The sequence below is a fragment of the Pygoscelis adeliae genome, unplaced genomic scaffold, assembly GCF_000699105.1.
Source record: "Pygoscelis adeliae isolate BGI_AS28 unplaced genomic scaffold, ASM69910v1 Scaffold166, whole genome shotgun sequence".
Lineage (NCBI taxonomy): Eukaryota > Metazoa > Chordata > Aves > Sphenisciformes > Spheniscidae > Pygoscelis > Pygoscelis adeliae.
The window spans coordinates 2,827,060-2,844,667 of record NW_008825156.1 but is presented as its reverse complement, the minus strand read 5'-3'; the positions used below and the strand labels follow the sequence as shown (position 1 = coordinate 2,844,667).

Genomic DNA, 17,608 nt, shown 5'->3' with positions numbered 1-17,608 from the left:
CGGGGGGGGGGGGGGGGCGGTGTGCTCAGAGGCTGTCCAGCCAGCAATGATCACAGACAAAAATAACCTTAAAAAAATCTTTCCAAATATAGTCCCTCATTATTGGTGCTATATCAGTTTCATTTCAAGCTGTGCCTGGCAGTGTCTGTCTCATGTTCCCTTTAAGAGAACACCAACAGGTCCTGAGGCACCAGGGCCTTTCTCTAGAAAGGGAGAATGGGGGAAACATACTTCAGTGTTATGACAGACAAAAGGATGGAGACTCCTTGCCCTCAGATGTTTAACCTTGAAGGATCCCTAGTTAATGAATCATAAGGAGGGTGATCTTACCAGGGGCTGATGAAACTCACAGGACACAGCCGTTTCAAGGCACTGCTGTACATATTGTAAGACCACTCTGCAAGCTTTATGGTTGACATGGGGATATGGGGAAACCATGTGTGGGTCATGGGCTCCTGTTAGTAAAACCTCACCCCATGTACCTGAAGCGTTCAGTCTCATAGGACCAACTTGAGCCAGCTGGAACAAAGCTGTGTGTTACAACCTGATTTAAAACGTCAATGGGTGCTTCCAGCATGGAAAAAAACAGAAGTGAGAGGGGAATATGGAATGTCTGATTTTCTTCCTTTTTGCGTCTTGGAAATTTTTACTAGCTTTCATACAGTGTTGGCAAAATCCTGCCATTTCACAAAGGAAGAAAACAGATTTACTCAGTGCAGCGTCTGTGGTATCTGCAAAAAAAGCATGAAACTGCTGTCAGAATGCATCAGTTGACTGCTTGGAGGTGTTAAGCATGCCATGGGTGCAGGGCAAGCCTGGTTAGGGACTGAGAAATGGCCATATTTGCTTTTGAGCCATCTACGGAATTCATGAGACCTGCTAGCCAAATTATGCCATTTCAAGGGACCCAATACTGCCTTCAAGCAACTGAAGACAAATCTCAGTGACTTCAGAGGAAGACAAAGTCAGAGTTAGGCTGTTTTTTGGATATGAAGGTAAGTTCTTACAGTGTGGCCCTTGCAGCTCCAGCTGCAGTACCTACAGACCGAGCAATCTCTTCCTCTGTGGACAAGGATGAGAGCCAAACTGGCCCAGAGAAGTGTGATCCACCGTGCCAGTCCCAGTAAGTGCACTCGCCCTGGAAAATAGCAGGGTGTAAACTATACTCAGAAACATGAAATCTGTGGTTACTCAACCTGGAGGGAATCACCCCCAACAAATCACAGTGGCTGCAAATCTGACTTACCACTGATGATCAGCTTGCAGCTGCAAGTTGTAGGGATCATAAGCAGACAGATGTTACTTGTTGAGTTGAACCACAACTTAGGCTTGGATGTGATGCTAATATTGCCCTTGTACAGGGTCACTGTTGGGTGGGGGGTGCTGATGAAAGCACAGCTCATGGCGCAGTCATTGCCATGACTCATGCTGTGGTTCTTCAGTGGGGCAATGAAGCAGGAAGCACAGTCCTTCCTGGGATACTCCATCTTGAAGTCAAAACACTCTGCTGAGGACAGAGTCACTATGGGCTGCTTCACACTGCACTGTCTGTTGCACATGCGCACATGCAAACACAGAGCCAGCACCATCAAGACAGAGAGTCTTCTCCTGCACGAGTACAAATCCAAAGAGCTTGGGTATGACATTTCATGACCTGGGCCTTCTTTCCCACCAGGGAAAACTCAGGGAGGAGGAAGAATGAACAATAGACCGCGTTACTCTCAGCATCTGACCAGCATACCTATCTCAACATATAAACAAATACAAACTGAAAAGCAAGAGAGGAAGGAATCAGAAATCTCATTCTCCCATTAATCTGCTATGCAACTGTAAGCAAGTAATTAATTACTTTATTTCTTGGTCTGTAAATAAGGTGTCAGGTTTTTGTTCCATGGGGAGATATTGATGCCTTCTCTCACTAATGCCATTAAATTGTAAAGTGCTTTTGGATATTTGGCTCCCAAGGCACTTTAGAAATGCATGATTAAATTACACCCAATTATAAACCAAAGCAGGTGATCTTGTAAAGGAAGGGATATTGCTCTGCTGGTGTTGCTCCGAGGCATTAATAGTCTACAGAATGCTCTGGGGGAATCAAAGGGAATGCATGTGCAATTTAAGTTCCAGTGTCCACTGCAAATTTTCCATTTTCAGCCTGTATTTAAACACATTTCTTGCAGTCTTTATTATCTCCTTTTGCATTGGCACGGGGTCCCATCAGGTAAATCCCCTGGATCCTAAATGTAGCACTGTATGGCAAAATTCTCTTATGAGACCTCATTCTCAGAAAACAGCTTATCTCCTCCTTATCCTTCAGAGCTTTTCTACCATCTCTCAGGTTTGTGCAAATAAGCCTTGTGACCTGCCATTTATAACGAAGAATAGGAAATCAGTTCACATCTGCTTGTGTCCTGCTGTCAGACAGGCAGGCTGTTACCAAAGGAATGTTCAAGGGAATGCACTGCAAGGCACAACCAAGCTAGCTTTCCTCCATTTACTACTCTTCTGTACCTGCCTACATACACACAAGTTACTGAAGTTGTTTCAGACTCTGTAAAATCCAGGCCTAGAGTACTGCCATGCAAGAACATGACTACAGCCACGTAACTGGAAGTGCTCTTTCTCAGCTGCACACGTAGCTGAAGTAACATACCTATGGCCTAGTTACGTCGATCAAGGAAGGCTGATTATTAAATACAAATACACAATTTGACACCTGATTACTCATTTTAGTGTACTACTTATTCTGTTATTTTAAGGTATCGCCCATTACTCTTAATGGAATTAGAAGACTTGTAGCAGCACGTGGATAGGCTTCTGAAGAAATATATGCATAGTCTGGTAATATATATTAATATATAGTTTGTTTTAAATTACTATATTGTTTATTACAACAGGCATAGGCCAAGCAAAAAAATTTGGCTTGGATCTCACTATTCAGAGTAACTGCATTCTGCTTTGCCCCAGACCAGGGAAGAAGGATCACTTACCATTTTGATTTGATGAGCTGGGGCATGTTCAGTTTTGTTTGGGAGTACTGCTAATGAGACATCTTTATTACTGATTAGGCCTGAGCAGGAAGAGACTGAACAAAGGAGAAGGTGTTTATCTGATGGGATGACCTCTGAGTTTTAATGTGCTTTTAGGGACTTCTTAACAGCTTCTGACCCCGAAAGACTGTCACACAGTCTCGTATGTGTGACAGGTTTGTTTGCTTTTCATTTAGGAAACAAATCCCAGTCAGACTGGAAATATGCTACAAGACAAATTACGTGTAATGCCAATCTTCCGTTATGTTAAAACATGATAATATCACCCTCCCTGCACAGGGGTGGCCCCTACTGTCTTGATTTTTAATTTAAACAGCATCTGTATGAACTGCTATGTAATGTGCTACACATACATGTAGTAAAAGGAAGCCTGGTCCTGAAGAGGTTGCTAACAAATGGATGGGATAGGACATGAGGTATTCTTGTGTCTATTCCCCAGGTGGGGACCTGAGGTGCAGAATAGGTTAGTGATATATCCTAGGCTACAGAGGGAGCCTGAGCTTAGTCCACAGTCTTGTGTACAAGAGCACCCATCTTCCTCCAGTGTTGTCATGAATTTTTATGCTTACCTCTGTCTTTGGACATGTACCACTGCTCCTGTGAATCCAGAGGGTCAGTGTCCCCAGTTTCATTGCAGACTACGACTCAGAAAAAGTATTTCCTCCCTGGGAGCAAGCCTGTGACAGTGTGCTTATTGCTGTAGACATTCTCTGCGGCGGTGAACCACGCGGCGGCACTGACATCACATTTCAGGACACCATAATCAGTCTGCTAGTTGTCTTCCACATCTGAACTATGATTTAGGGTCACAGTGTTTGGGACTTCTTCAACCAGCTGCAGATTAGTGGGTGGTCAGGGGAAATCTAAAAATTAATGAGCACATTTAAGTATTGGTTTCTTCTGTTTGGGACCCTCCCTCTGTCCTTTTCTGGGGCAAAAATTTTTCACTTCAGCTCCTCCCTTCCAAAGTCCCTGTGTGTCTAGGAAAGTACTTCTTTCCTTGATTTCTTCTACCCTGAGCAACCTGAGGACCAATTTGCCCTGTGCGTGTAATTCCCTTCTGATGTAAAAATAAGGCTGTTGTTTGTTAGTTTTAAAAAGCACTCTCTGAAGAGACGACAAGTACAAAATACACTGCAAAGGTCCCTCACCCCTAGCAGATCATTATAGTAATAGGAGTCTCTCTAAAGAGCAAGCCAGCCTGCCTCCCCTTGGCTGTCACAGACACACTTGCAATGGAAATGATGTCACCAGACTGCTGAGGGGACAGACACTGTTGTGTTACTGCTGTTATGGTGATTTGCCTGATCAAATAATGGCATGAAAAACAAGGCAGCATTTGGGGATGTCTGGAGCAGTAACTGCTTCACCCTTTCCCTCCACAGTGGACAGAGTGAGCAAAGCCCCAGCAGTACCTTCCTTATCCCTCAGCTATGAACCATGCTGCTCCTCTGCTTGGCTCAGCTAACTGGCTGAGCTAGCGGGAAGGTGGGACTTGGGAAACACAGTGATAAGAGGTAGGAAAATCCGTTCTGACCAGGGAGTCTTTCTCCCCTTGAGTGGAAACAACATTTTGGATCGCTCCTGTGGCATTTTTTGGATAAGGGGTGTGTATGATTGGGATCGTTTGGATTTTTTTCAAGAAAAAAACCAACCTTCCCAACTCTAGTATTGATGCAGAAATTGTGTGAAATTTCCATCAGCAGAAGAATACCTCCTGTCGATACCCAGAGGTGACTGAGATGCTCAAGTTTGCTCTATACTGTACCTGTAACTTGCTTTTGAATGTCGTAAAGGATTTTTCTGTAACTATTCTTGAGGATAGTCTGGTACAGGTCAGAAACAAATTGCTTGGTGCTGTGAATAAGGACTGGGAATGGTTCTTGTCCTCCCTCTTGTTGATATGATTTCTTTTTGCCACATCACTGGTGGTGGTGGGGAGCCCTGGCCAAGACAAACGTGCAGCTGTAATGTTCTGCTTCCTGACTTGGGTGGCAACAGAAACAAACCACGACTTTGAGCACAAAAGGGACATCTGTATCTACAGGAGCCACTTGTACATGATCAGCCTGATAGAAAAAAGTTTCAAGGACAACAATCCTAGAAATTTCTTCAAGATGTAAAGGCAATGGCAGGCTTTGTCCCCAGCAAAGTGCATAGAGCTGGCTTGGCTTGGGAGGTGTCACATAAACCTTATGCTACAGTTCATTAGTTTGATCATCTTGAAAGCTGAGGAAAAACAGCTGGCGTGATACAGATAAACTTGTACAATTTAGCCCGAGAAACACATTCTTACACTGGGGCTGATTCTGCAAGGTACTGTAGAGCCTCAGCTCATGCAGTAGTCTAGGCTTAAAAAAAAGGAAAGCACAGAAATTGCCCTTAGCCTCTACTGAAATGAGCCCAACATCCATGTCAATAGAAATTGTACCTCAGAAAGGACAGTTTTGGGACCTCAACCGTTGTCTTTACAACCCGATCACTCCCCTAGGTCACTCAAGGTTTAATCAAGAATGATTTCACTTCAGTTAGCATGAACTGTAGTTGAATGCTTGAAAAATTCTCTTGTGATGAATCAGAGAGCTTCCCCAATGTTTTATGGTTTGCTGAACACTGTTGCTCCAACTGCAGAGGGCTGGATTGTGCAGCTAACGAACTTGCATGCACCAAAGTCCCTCTACCCTTACCACCACAGGGAGGCTTATAAAAAGGCTAGCCATAAAAACAGTGAGCAGTTATGCAGGACTTCATGAACCTAAAGCACTGCATGAGTTTTCTCCAACAGTCAACTTCGTTTAAACCAAAGTGACAGCTCAGGTGATAAAGGCCAAAGGACAACTACAGCCTCCGTAGCCCTGCAGCTGTATTTCACCAGACGCCCAAGAAAACTCTAATTGCAGGATTCCTCCTCTGACAGGACACAACACAGAATCTCACAGGGAAAGATGTATGAATGCTTGGTGCTGTCCCAGCACAAACCACCATGTGGCTCTTCAGCCTCACCGTCAGATCAAACCTATGGGGGGGATGAAAGAAAAACAGAGAGAGATAAATTAAAAAATTGAAAGAGTGAGAGATTGCACAGAAAAGTGAAGCCATTCTTCAGTCTGTTGAGTCACGCCTGGAGACTGGAAGAAACCTTCAAACTGTTTCAGCAGAAGGCAGTTAGTGTAAGGATTGCAATGTTGCCAGCTCTTTTCCTAATACCTGTACCACCAGAAGAGAAACATTAATGCCTCAGAAATCAACAGCTTAGTGATGAGCACCTATTCAGCACAATTTCAGGAGAGGCAGGTGGAACAGGAACATTTAAAAATAGTTAATGTAAAAAGTGAATGAGAACAAAGAAAAAGAAGAGGCAGCTTTAATGCCTCATCAGATGATTTTACTGTCCACCTTCTGCCACAAGCAATTTTGTATAATGTCTGTTTCTTATAGGACTTCTCATAGTCTTCAGTACTGTACTGCATGTTGCCACTCCACACCAGAGAAGTTTGTCTGGAGCCTGCAGTTTCTGGGATTTTTTGGTGTTTCTCTATTTGGAGATGTGGTAACAAAGCCGTGCTGCACAGATGGGTTGTGTAGTTCCAAAGTGGAGACTGAGAAAAGAAACAACCATTTTTTGTATCGGCCACCTGGATGTTGCCTTCTGAGACTTCCTCAGTCAAGCCTGAATGTCCTTCTACTCTATAGGAATCAGTGCTATAAACCATGACTCATGAATCATGCATCTTTTCTTGCCGGCGTTACTGCTACTGAGGGCAGTCAGCACCATGCCTTGTTACCTGGGAGTATCTTAGACATAAAAATTCTGAATTTCCTAATTATTAAGCAATCATAAGTCCTAAACAATAAGGATTTAAATACTTTGCTACCTCAAATAGTAAGCTATCTAGGGATTTCATGGCAGGTTGTGATACCTTCATTCTCAACATATAATTAGTGTCTTTGAAGCATGACCTCTGATAATGTTATTTCAACTTTAGCATGCTGGCACCTGACTGTTCATCCCATTCAAACCGAGTGCCTGAAAGAATTAAAATCCTGTCTCAGTACCACCGTATTTACAACAAATGGGCATTTCAAAGATGATGGTTTATTTGCTGTAGTACCTACCCTCCTAACCCATACTCAGACTACAGTATCCATGACAGGAATCAGAATCTTCCAACAGTGACCTCTGTAATCACGTGAGATGTGTCGTGAGAGGTCAGACGGTGGAAGAAACAACTGCCATTATACCTGACATACTCATTCAGGGGACAGCTCAGCAAGAAGGATGGCAGAATGATTTTAATTTGGCTCAAGGACTGCACAGCTTGTGCTGCTCTCTATCTCCTCTCAGCACCTCTGAAAATTCAGCAAAAAGAAGCAGAGCTGTGATGCTAAATGTTCTTTTGTGCAAGATGAATTTAATAACCCTTTACAAAATGAGGTATATGTTAAAACCAAAAGAAAGTAACAGCTGATAGATGGGAGTTCCAGCTGGACGGATACTGCAGGTCTTACCTGAAAGTGGCATTGCTAGAATTCCTTCCTGTAACTCCACTGCTTCTCCCATACCACCTTCATTCACAGCTCGGGTTCAGAAGTAGTATTTGTCTTCCCTGCAAGCCTCCCACAGTGTAAGTGGATAGTAGATACTAGATACCAGAGATAGGGATCTTGGTGCATTTTGTCCATTTCTTGGTGTCCTCAGCTCACATCTCTAGTATGTATCCTGGCAGCACATCTCCCTGGTCTGGCTCCTGGCAGGTTAAGGAAATGCTGGAGTTGGAAAAATCCACCACCTTCAGCAGTCCTGGAGGCTCTGTGACAGTAGGAGAGCTGTGACACACTACTGTACCCGCAGGCCTGTGCTTGCACATGTGAATACAGAGCTGTTCCTATTTCAAGATGCCAAACCTGCAAGGTTTTAGGGTAAAAGGAGCCTTAGTAAACACAGAGCAAATTCTGTCCAACAAAACAATGCAGTTCCTAACACGGCACATACATGTAGACCCTGTTCCAAGGTTGGCCATTTAAGAAAAATCCTCACAACATTTGACACGGGACCATGGAATTCAGCTTGGAAAGGGCACCTTCTGTGAGTGCTGATGACCACTCATTCTCCACATGTGTTTGGGAGAGGTGTCTAGCATTAAAGGTTTGCTTCTGTCTCTTCCTAGCTGACGGGTGAGCTCTGCAGTACATTTCCTATAACCTGTCTTGTATGCCTTTGAGTGCCTCGTGTCTCTTCTTGTTTAATAAATCCCTCTTACAGTCCTTTGTAAAGTGGTCAGGTGCTATCTGGACTGCTTGGATTAGTGAATTTGCTTACTGGCTTGCAAGATCCTGTTAATGTTCTTCAAGTTTATTTGCCAAAGATTACAGTACCCTAATTAATAGTAATTTTTGAAAATACAGATCTTGCTTTTTGCTCTTTAGTCCACCTTGCAGCAGTCTAGTTAGATCTCCATAATATGTAAGAAGAGCAAAAGATGGAATATTAAAAAAATCTGTATGTTTTTAATCAAATGAATAGGGAGTCGTGTATCCAAATCCATGTTCTGCTCTGAAAGTCTCAGCTAGAATGCAACGACCCTCCTCCCACCCCCAAACCAAAAAAAGTCATGCCATGACAAACTTGATGCTAATGGCTTTTATACAGAACACTCGTATGAGCACACAGGGTCATGAGGAATATGGTGCATGTGGACAGTACATATTCTTCTAGGCCTAATGTGAAATAATGCAAGTCTTCAAATAGGAGAAGAATCATAGCTTCAGGCTTTAAATTGGTTTTGTGTCATCTTCTGATGTAAAGGAACCTGAATGCTTTCCCATCTGAGTAACTATTTAACCTCAAGGCTCTCATTTACTACACAGAATTCTCTCATTTTTTAGCTATACCGGCTTCCACACTTGGCCAGGTTTTTTTCTAAATTATGTGCAGCTACTAAGGCCCACTCCTGTATCTATTACAAGATTCCATCAACAGTTTAAGCTATTTATTGATGGCCTCTGACAGCCTTTTGTTGTTAAAATGCTTTAGTTATATGGTCATACAGAGTAAGGATTCTTTATAATTGGCACAAAATAAAATCTGGCCATTTCAGCATTTCTGAGGCTACCGTAATTCTTTGGAGTTTGCCTGTGATTTTGATCAGTCTAGAATTAGGCACAGATTCTTTACTACTAAAAATCCAATATTAAAATAAAAGAACGTAAGCAACTTTCATGAATTCCGCAAGAGTTTTCTCTTCTTTTAAAAGGGTTGATGGGGGACTGATGAAAGGAGCACAGTAACGTGTATGAGAAATTATTTTCTTTGTCATACATTAGGGCCTTTGGCAACCCTTATGTAAACATTAAGTACTAAAGGTATCTACACCTCAGAGCACCTTTATCATGTTGATCTCTGCTGTTTGCATACACTCAATTCCCCCCAGGTGGGAATCTCTTACTGTGTCCTTATCTTAATAGTTACACATTTTAAGTGAATAATATCACACTTTCAGGCACTTATAATATAATTACATTTATAGTCAACAGTATTAAGGCCTTCCTTAATCTTTAGTTAAGCTGTAAACACAATGCAGTCCATTACATTGAGCCAGGCTGGAACTGCCACATATCCTCAGACTTCAGTCATAAATGCATAGATCTGGTCATCGCATACATGTTTAGGAAAACCAGACATTAAACAGTGAAAGAAACATACTCATGGGATCCTTTGCAATGAGAAGTTGAGGGCATACTGAGAAGTCCAGGGCCTGTACGGTTCACAGCTATCACACGGAACTCATTCTGTATCCTCCAGAAAACGGTCCACTTTGAATCTGGTACCTAGAGACAGACATGTTGCAATTACACAACTCTCTAATCACTCATAAAAGTGTTCCCAAGTGGTCACTATTTTTTTTTTTATTGCTTTTGGACTGAGATAAACCAAGAAGAAATTTCAGCTCACAGACTGCTGGAAAACAATATAAATTTGAGGGTTCAGGGAGCCCCTTAACTAGGTCTAACCTTTACTTCTCCAGTGGTCTGCTCCATTTTCATATCTCTCTCCCTAAGGAGGAGATGGAATTTTGATGCATATAATAAGAGGAAAAATGCATAATTTGCTTTCCACTAGATTACGGTCTATAGCCTGGTATAATCATACATGCTGGGGAAAAACACCTTCGTGTCTTGCTCCACTGACTTCAGTGGGATTTCCCATGATGTAAAGAACTCAACAGAGTGGCCAAGCCTTCCACAATCTAGCCTTCAAGCAAGGTTAAACCTCCATTCAGTTTTGACAAGAAACCTCAGGAATTGAATAATTTGCCTTAAAAAGTGTTTCCATTATTTACCATAAGCAATGTTGGTGCCTTAAGGAGGATATTTGTGGATAGTGTGATTGATTGTAACTTAATTAATATGAAAGTCCAACATTTTGAATAAGACAGAGGAAAGAATCCAAGAAAGAACCAAAATATTAACAGAAAAGGAAAAGCAAAAGTCTCGCTAGTCAGATGCTGCTGCTGATAGGAACACTCCCATGTGTTACACAAGCTGTGCTAAGCATGGATCATATGGTTGCTATCTGATGGATACAACAAAATCAGTCACTTGTTTAATTCAGTTCTGGTCTAAGTCAGGTAAAAGCAGTCAAATTTAGGTAGGAAGAAATGTAAAATATAGACGCTTGAAATCAGGCACCCAAGTCCATAGGTGTGACTTTCAGAGGTGCTGGGTGTTCTGCCCTCTCATTGTTGCTCATGCGTATCAAGCCATTTCTACCTGATGGCTGAAAATCTCACTGTGAACAGCATATGTAGAAATGTGTACCTTGCTAGATGTCATGGTGAAATTTTCCTTGATTAATCAATACTCTGCTTTGCATCCAAAGCTTATCTAACTTTGGGACTGGCTCCTTGGTGATTGGGACACAAAAATTGCTGCCCTTCTTCCTTTTTTCTATGGGGTAACCTTGCACTGGGGAGCCTCCGTCCTGGACTGGGGCGTTCCAGGTGATGGTGACAGCTTCTTTCCTGACATCTACAACTTGAGGCTGAGACACCTGTCTCAGAGACTCTACACAGAAGAAAATAAAATTAGCACAGTACAACCAGAATTCATTGACTCCAAATTGTGTGTATGTTATGTGTGTGTATATAAATATATATGTATGTATCTACAGCAAGAAGTCAAGGAGGGTAACTGGTATGTTTAGGTTTATTCATGGCCACAACCTTCTTCTAAAGACTCTTTCTTTGCCATCTAATTCCCTTTGTCATTTCAAATGCTGAAACATTTCAATTCTTGCACTTCTTCTGAAAATGAGCTCTTTCTGTGATGCATTACAGAGCAGCTCAGAAACGCCTTCCCTAATCCATAGGAAGTCTGGACAAAAATGCAAAATTTTAGATGAAAAATTCTATATATTACTTCAGGTTGGTAATTTTCTTTCTGAAACGTTTCAACAGGCCAGACTTGCTGTTTGCACTGTGATACACTCTGGTCTTGGGCAAAGAGAACTGCAAATCCCCTTTCATTGGGGTTTCCAGTCCATAAAGGAAAAACAGGAACAAGAGGTACCTGAACTGTAACTCCCAGAAGATAGTTCAGCAGTGTTTTCTAACCAAATTAGTTTTTGGCTGACGTATTTTTTTTTTTGGCTGCAAAACAAAATGTTTTTAAGCATTCCTTTTTAAATTATCTTCTCTCCTCCCCCACAGTATTTTCCAGAGAAAGCCACTTTTCATTTCTGCCGTATCCCACTAAACTTACGTAACTGACACTAGAACAGTGTGTTAGTCAGTACTCCCTTGTGGCCAGCCCTTGTCGAGGGGTTTCTGAGTCCACAAACATTTGCAGTGAAAGGACCTGAGTATTTGATCCTGGTTATTAGCCTAAGCACAAAGCAGCTTCTAAGCTCTGTCCTTGGAATTTGTCCCCTGAAGCACAGGGGACAGTGTTTTTTTGGGGACTGGCAAGGAGGGAGAGGACAAAAATGATGGCAAGCGGGACTGTGAAACCACATTAAAACCAGCTGGCTAACAGGTTCTCCAGCAAAAATTTCTTCTGTTTCCAGGGGCTCGATGAAGCCCTCAGAGTTGATGGCACGTATTCTGAATTAGGCTTTTCCTTCCTCCACCACCACTACTTTGATCCACGATTTTTTCTCCAGCTATCCTCCTCTTGATGACAAAGTGAGTCACCTGCTTTCCTCCATTGCCTTTGGGTGCTTTCCATCTCATTTTACATTTTCCCCATGTGTAAGAGGAACTCTGCTTTCCCCTGTGGGGGTTTTAGTTTGTCTGCAGTGTGAGCAGCTGACCAGAGTGACATGGAGGGCTATTATTTAGAGGGTCATATCCTGTCACGGTGTAAATCAGTGTAGATTACAGCAAAACTAAACTGTCTTGAATCACTTGATTTGATAACTCAGAGCCTGCGCCACTGCAAGATTTTTAAAAAGAAAGTCTGAATTACAGTGTCTGTAACCCAACATATCTACCTGATTGTCCTGCTATAAAATGATTAATTTAGGACCTACTAACAAAGTTGAGGTAAGGATTGTCAGAAGCCAAGCCACAGTCACTTTTCAGATTCAGCATGTCTTCTCTCACACAGGTTTTGATTGTAACACAGTCACTGGCTTTCTCCATCACCACTTTCTCTTCCTCTGTCACCTCAATACCATCTTTGAACCATGTGACTTCGGCCACTGGCTTTGCCTTGAAAGGCACCTTGGTGCTTGTTGTATGCTTAGTCTTCACAGTAACGCTGTGTGCAGCAAAAAGCTCGAGGACAGATTCTTCAATAACAGGAGAATCTGGAAAGAACAGAAGACATCTGAAAGCTGCAGCTGCAAATATAGCTTGACATCTTTCCTGTGTCTGCAAGTTCCCAGAAAAGGTGGTCCAAAGCTGGGCCCTTCATACACTCCTTCATGTTTTTAATATAAGAATCCTGTATTTTGTGAAAGTCTCCGGGGGCACTCATAATCTTCAGCGTGTTTTGATTCAGTTAATTTAGTTCTGTTTCTTGTACAGGGAACCGGCTGACCTCCTTTAGTTGTTCAGCTCAGCAGAAAAAGAGGGACCTCTGGGAAATAGCAAGCCCCAAAGCTCCTCACTTCCCTAGGGCCTGGAGATTTGATTCCAAGCAGTTTCTAAGTTTTGCAAGGCACAAGAAGAAGCCCTTTGTGCTGTTCTTCCCTAAGGCCACGCTGGGATATCTATGATCGTGATAAAGATAGTAGAATCAAAGTTAGGTACTGCTTTAAAGAAAACACTCCCTCATTTCTTAGAGTAATATGGGAAAACGATAAGGATGTCCTGCACACAATAAAGAAAAATAACCAGGTTCCTAAACATATGTGGTGTTTTTCCTTTTATTTTTGTCACACAATGTGCATGTTTCGAAATTACAATCTTCTGCTGAAAGTCATAGAAAGGCATTAAAAATATTTTTGAATGCAGGAAAATCAACCCTCCCTATACCAAAGCTTTGCTGTGGATGGGTTTTTACTGCAACACAGGTATGATAAATATTCGGTGCTGCAGCCACAGCATCCTTACTGCTGCGTTTGTCCTGCTGTTCGTGCAGCGGTATCTATCCGCCTTGCCTTGATTCAGCGGACAGAAAGAGACTTATTTCCATGCTGCAGACGAGTCTGAAAGTCCATCTGGCGCCATCTGGCTGCCAAGAGCTGAGTAATACGCATATTTATGTACTTCTATATATAATTTCAGAAAAGGTGTTTTTCTTGTTGCTCATGACAACAATGTTTGAAGTAAAGGCTCAGGCCAAAATTCTTGATTTATAAACACGGATACCTATGCTTAGTCACTTAAAATCAAGCAGTACGACTGTTCAATTTTCTCCCCTCGGGGAACAAAGCAGAAAGAAGAGGTTTTGCTCATGCACATAGATAAGCCTGTAAAATGGTACAGGCCCAGATAAGGAGACCTGGTGAAGCACTGATTCTGCAAGTGTTTGTGTACACCTGGTAAAGAGCAGTAAAGAGATGGGGTGGCTACCTCTAGTGGCAACTGTTGCTCCACTCTCTGCCCCCTTGGCTCTGAACGTGTACCTCCCTTCATGCTCCTCTCCCGTTCTGTCAATGATGAGTTTGTGGATGGCTCCCTGCTTCGCTACGCAGATCCTTTTCATGTCCGTAATCTGACAAGAAGATTGAGGCAGGAAACAACTCACATTGCAACAAACACCATCTCCAACCTTGTCCCTGAATCCTCTGATCAGTTTCCTGCTCTGAGACAACTAAGCGGTCAGGATTTCCAGCTCCTACTCCGGTAAAACGCTCTGTGATCTATGGACAAAACGAATTCAGTGTTATGTGGACAGAGTGATCTGTGCATCTGCATAGAGGAGCCACATGGCGTGTAAGGAAGGGTGTGCATTAACATGCAAAGGATACATTTACTGATTACTCTGAAAATCAGAGGCTGGGAGAGGGAGAAGGGTGGGTGGTGAGAAGCCAACCTTGTGGGAAAGAATGCGAATCTACAGCCTGAGAAAACGGGTTAGCAAATGTGAAAGCATCTTTACAGGAGACTGGGAAAGAAAATTTTGAAAAAGCCAAGATTCAAAGCCAAAACTTAGTAAAACTGAGGCTGTAGTAGACTGGGAAAGATTAGATCCATTCTTGTCTTATCTTGTCCATCTGTTTGTCCTTAGTCAAAAGCCCTTTATCAAAACCAGGCCAAGTCCCACAGTAGCTACTTAGAGAAAACTTCTCACTAGGGTTTTGCAGCCTTTCATTACACTGACAATACCATGGGCATTTTACCTATTTGCCATCATTAAGCCATATTCCTTCCACCTTCGTGTCGTTCAGGACAACACAATGCTCGGCAGGATCCCCAGTTAGAGCATGAATGTCACACACATACTCTTCATGGTTGCAAATGTCTCTGGAAGAAATCCCGGTGGAAGCATGTGAACAGAAAAACCGTGCAGAATGATTGTTGACTGAGCACTTCAAACACCAAGGAGGTATTTAATGGCAGGGAGATCTCATAACAAAATAGACCGGCCCTCAGGATGAAAGTGGTTTAGTGAATCAAACATCATGGGAAGAAAGGGGGATGGAGAAAGGCTGTTCCTAAGTAGTTTTTGCCCTTCTTTATGGGTGTTCGCTGGAGGGAATGTAGCTATAGGAACCCAAAAGCTGAAGCAGAACACAGCCTCTTGGCACTGCTCCAGACCCTCAGCTGGTCCAAAGGAGCTCTCAAACCCGCTGAACACTTCCTCTACTGCCTACACAGTATTTGTATCTGAAATACATCATCTGACACAGGAAACGCAGGACTATTAGGAAGAGACCAGTCTCACAGAGACACCTGAACTCTGCATGGTGAAAGATGAATCTGTAACTAAGGCAGCAGCCCGCAATTCCATTGTGCACAGGAGTCAGAGGCAGCTCAGCCACGGCTCTCCAGGTTACCTGTGCCACAAAAGTGGTTTCTGTCCCAGAGGAGTGGTCAGAGACGGCCCCTGCCCACACTGTACCTTCAGGCCATTCTGGCCGTGGCCCACAGAGGGCACTCGCATACCAGGCCTGGTACCCATCCTCCAGGAGCCAGGGCTTCCTTGCCCACCGCCAGCCACACTCAGCCCTGGCCACAGACTCCTCACCAGGCTGCACGCCTGGAAAGCCCAGGGCTGGGGATGCCATTGGGAAACTGCTCCCTTCTGGCCTGTTTTGGGAAAACAAAATGAGAAATACATGGCCAAAATGCAACTAACGGAGTGACCTCCACTCAAGTCCATACACCAGGACAGGGTTTGTGGGGCATCATCTGACACAGGAAACGCAGGACTGTTAGGAAGAGACCAGCCTCACAGAGACATCTGTCAGGGATGGGCACTAGGGTAGATCAATCTTCCACGTGAGAAAATCTGGTTGACCTCACAGCTGAGCTTCTTTTGGCCCCTGAAGTTTCCTTCATGCCATCCTACCAACTGAATATTCAGTTGTTCCTGCCTGTGAAGGATACACTAATATAATTTTATCCTCCTTCCAAGCAGTTCATTTTAAAATGGTCTTAAAATGCTGCACTTTTCATGGAAGGCACCTGGGCATAGTTCAAAGCTGGTCCACATCTAACAAAAGTCGTCTCAAATACTAACAGCTACTAAAATCCACATCCTAACTTTGAAATTCTTCTCCAGCCTATGCTGAGAGCATGAAGCTAAGATTTCCAACTTTTTTCCTGCTCTTAACAGCCTTGTGTCTTTCTATAAAGATCATAGACTGAAGTTTTCAGCATCAATAACGCTACTGCAAAATTAATTCACAAAACAAATGTGATATTAAATATTTACCAGCCTCATGTTGTGCTGCTGGTCCTCAGCAGGCTGCAGTCAAATGTCCCATGGGTCACTTTAAAGAATCCGGATAAGAATTCATTAGGACAACCTGATTAAAATAAAAAACATGGTATACTTTACTAGGCTGGTTTGTGACACGTGCAAGGACTTAAATGGAAGATTTACTGCTTTATGCTTCTACTGCTTTATACAGCAAAGGGAAGTCCTTAATTATTATCTGCATGCTACCAAGAGCGGGCACAGACTAACGGCTTATTCCATGTTAAACAATAAATAGACTGCAGAGCAGTGTTATCTCACATTAGTTTCCTAGCTGTTACAGCAAAGCAGCACTGCTCCTCTGCAGAGGTCACTGAAGAACAGTGTAAAGACCACTACTCCTCCTCCTCTTCCTCTCTTGAGCCATTCACACTTACCTTCCACAGCTACACTGGCACTGCTGTACTGCTCATTAGGGTCACTGTCTTGCGTAGCCTACGATGGCTGTGCAATCTCCTGAGTCACTCAGCTCAGCAGCATTAATGATAAGCACTGCTCTCTTCCCTTCATGCTTCATGATGTACTGAGGAGACCTCTCAATCACTCATCCATTCTACATCCCTTTCAGGGTGACATCTTCAGAAGTCAGCGCACGTTCCAGGCAGGCTTTTCCCTTCTTTTTCACTTGGGTGTTCTTGAGATTGCTGACGAACTGAATTGGAACCCCTGGGAAAGGGGAAGGGGTTGGCAAGAAAAAATGGCACATACCAGCAAGCACCTTATAAATAAAAACAGGTGGCTTTGCCTTTGCAGGACATAACATGGGCTCCTGCACAGGAGAGATTCCAGGCTTGGGACTTTACTTCCAGTGTGAAAATGAGGTCTTGATGCTCCTCTGCTTGCCTGTCCACAGACTAGCTTTATGAGACTGCGGCTTCCATTTTTTTCAGCCCAAGCTCTGGGGCTTTGTGTTTTAGCTTTACGGATTTTGCAGCTCAAACCCTGCTATCTTGCGTTTGATCCACCCACTGCCCAAAGATGATTACTTTGCAATACTTATGATCAATGAAGAGTGGAGTGTTCTGCACTAGATCTCTCCAGTCTCAACATTGAGTTCTTTAAAGTCACTAGACAGAACACCTTTAATTTTCATAGTGTGGGCCAATCCATCATCAGATGTGATGATTTCATACTTATCACCCCACTTCAACTCTTTCCCATTGACCTTTGAGGTGAAGTTTTGACAT

The 17,608-nt window shown here is 43.1% G+C and overlaps 1 protein-coding gene across 1 annotated transcript in view; it reads right to left on the bottom strand.

Annotated features, from left to right (window-relative positions):
- The window catches only part of IGSF22 (immunoglobulin superfamily, member 22), a 26,821-nt gene that overhangs the window by 5,350 nt on the left and 3,863 nt on the right, over nt 1-17,608 (bottom strand). Inside the window, 11 exon segments of the mRNA XM_009328603.1 lie at nt 3,620-3,913; nt 4,819-4,919; nt 4,921-4,994; nt 5,988-6,066; nt 10,940-11,114; nt 12,580-12,858; nt 14,069-14,210; nt 14,839-14,939; nt 14,942-14,962; nt 16,799-16,859; nt 16,861-17,087. Coding sequence (XP_009326878.1) covers nt 3,620-3,913; nt 4,819-4,919; nt 4,921-4,994; nt 5,988-6,066; nt 10,940-11,114; nt 12,580-12,858; nt 14,069-14,210; nt 14,839-14,939; nt 14,942-14,962; nt 16,799-16,859; nt 16,861-17,087 — 1,554 coding nt within the window.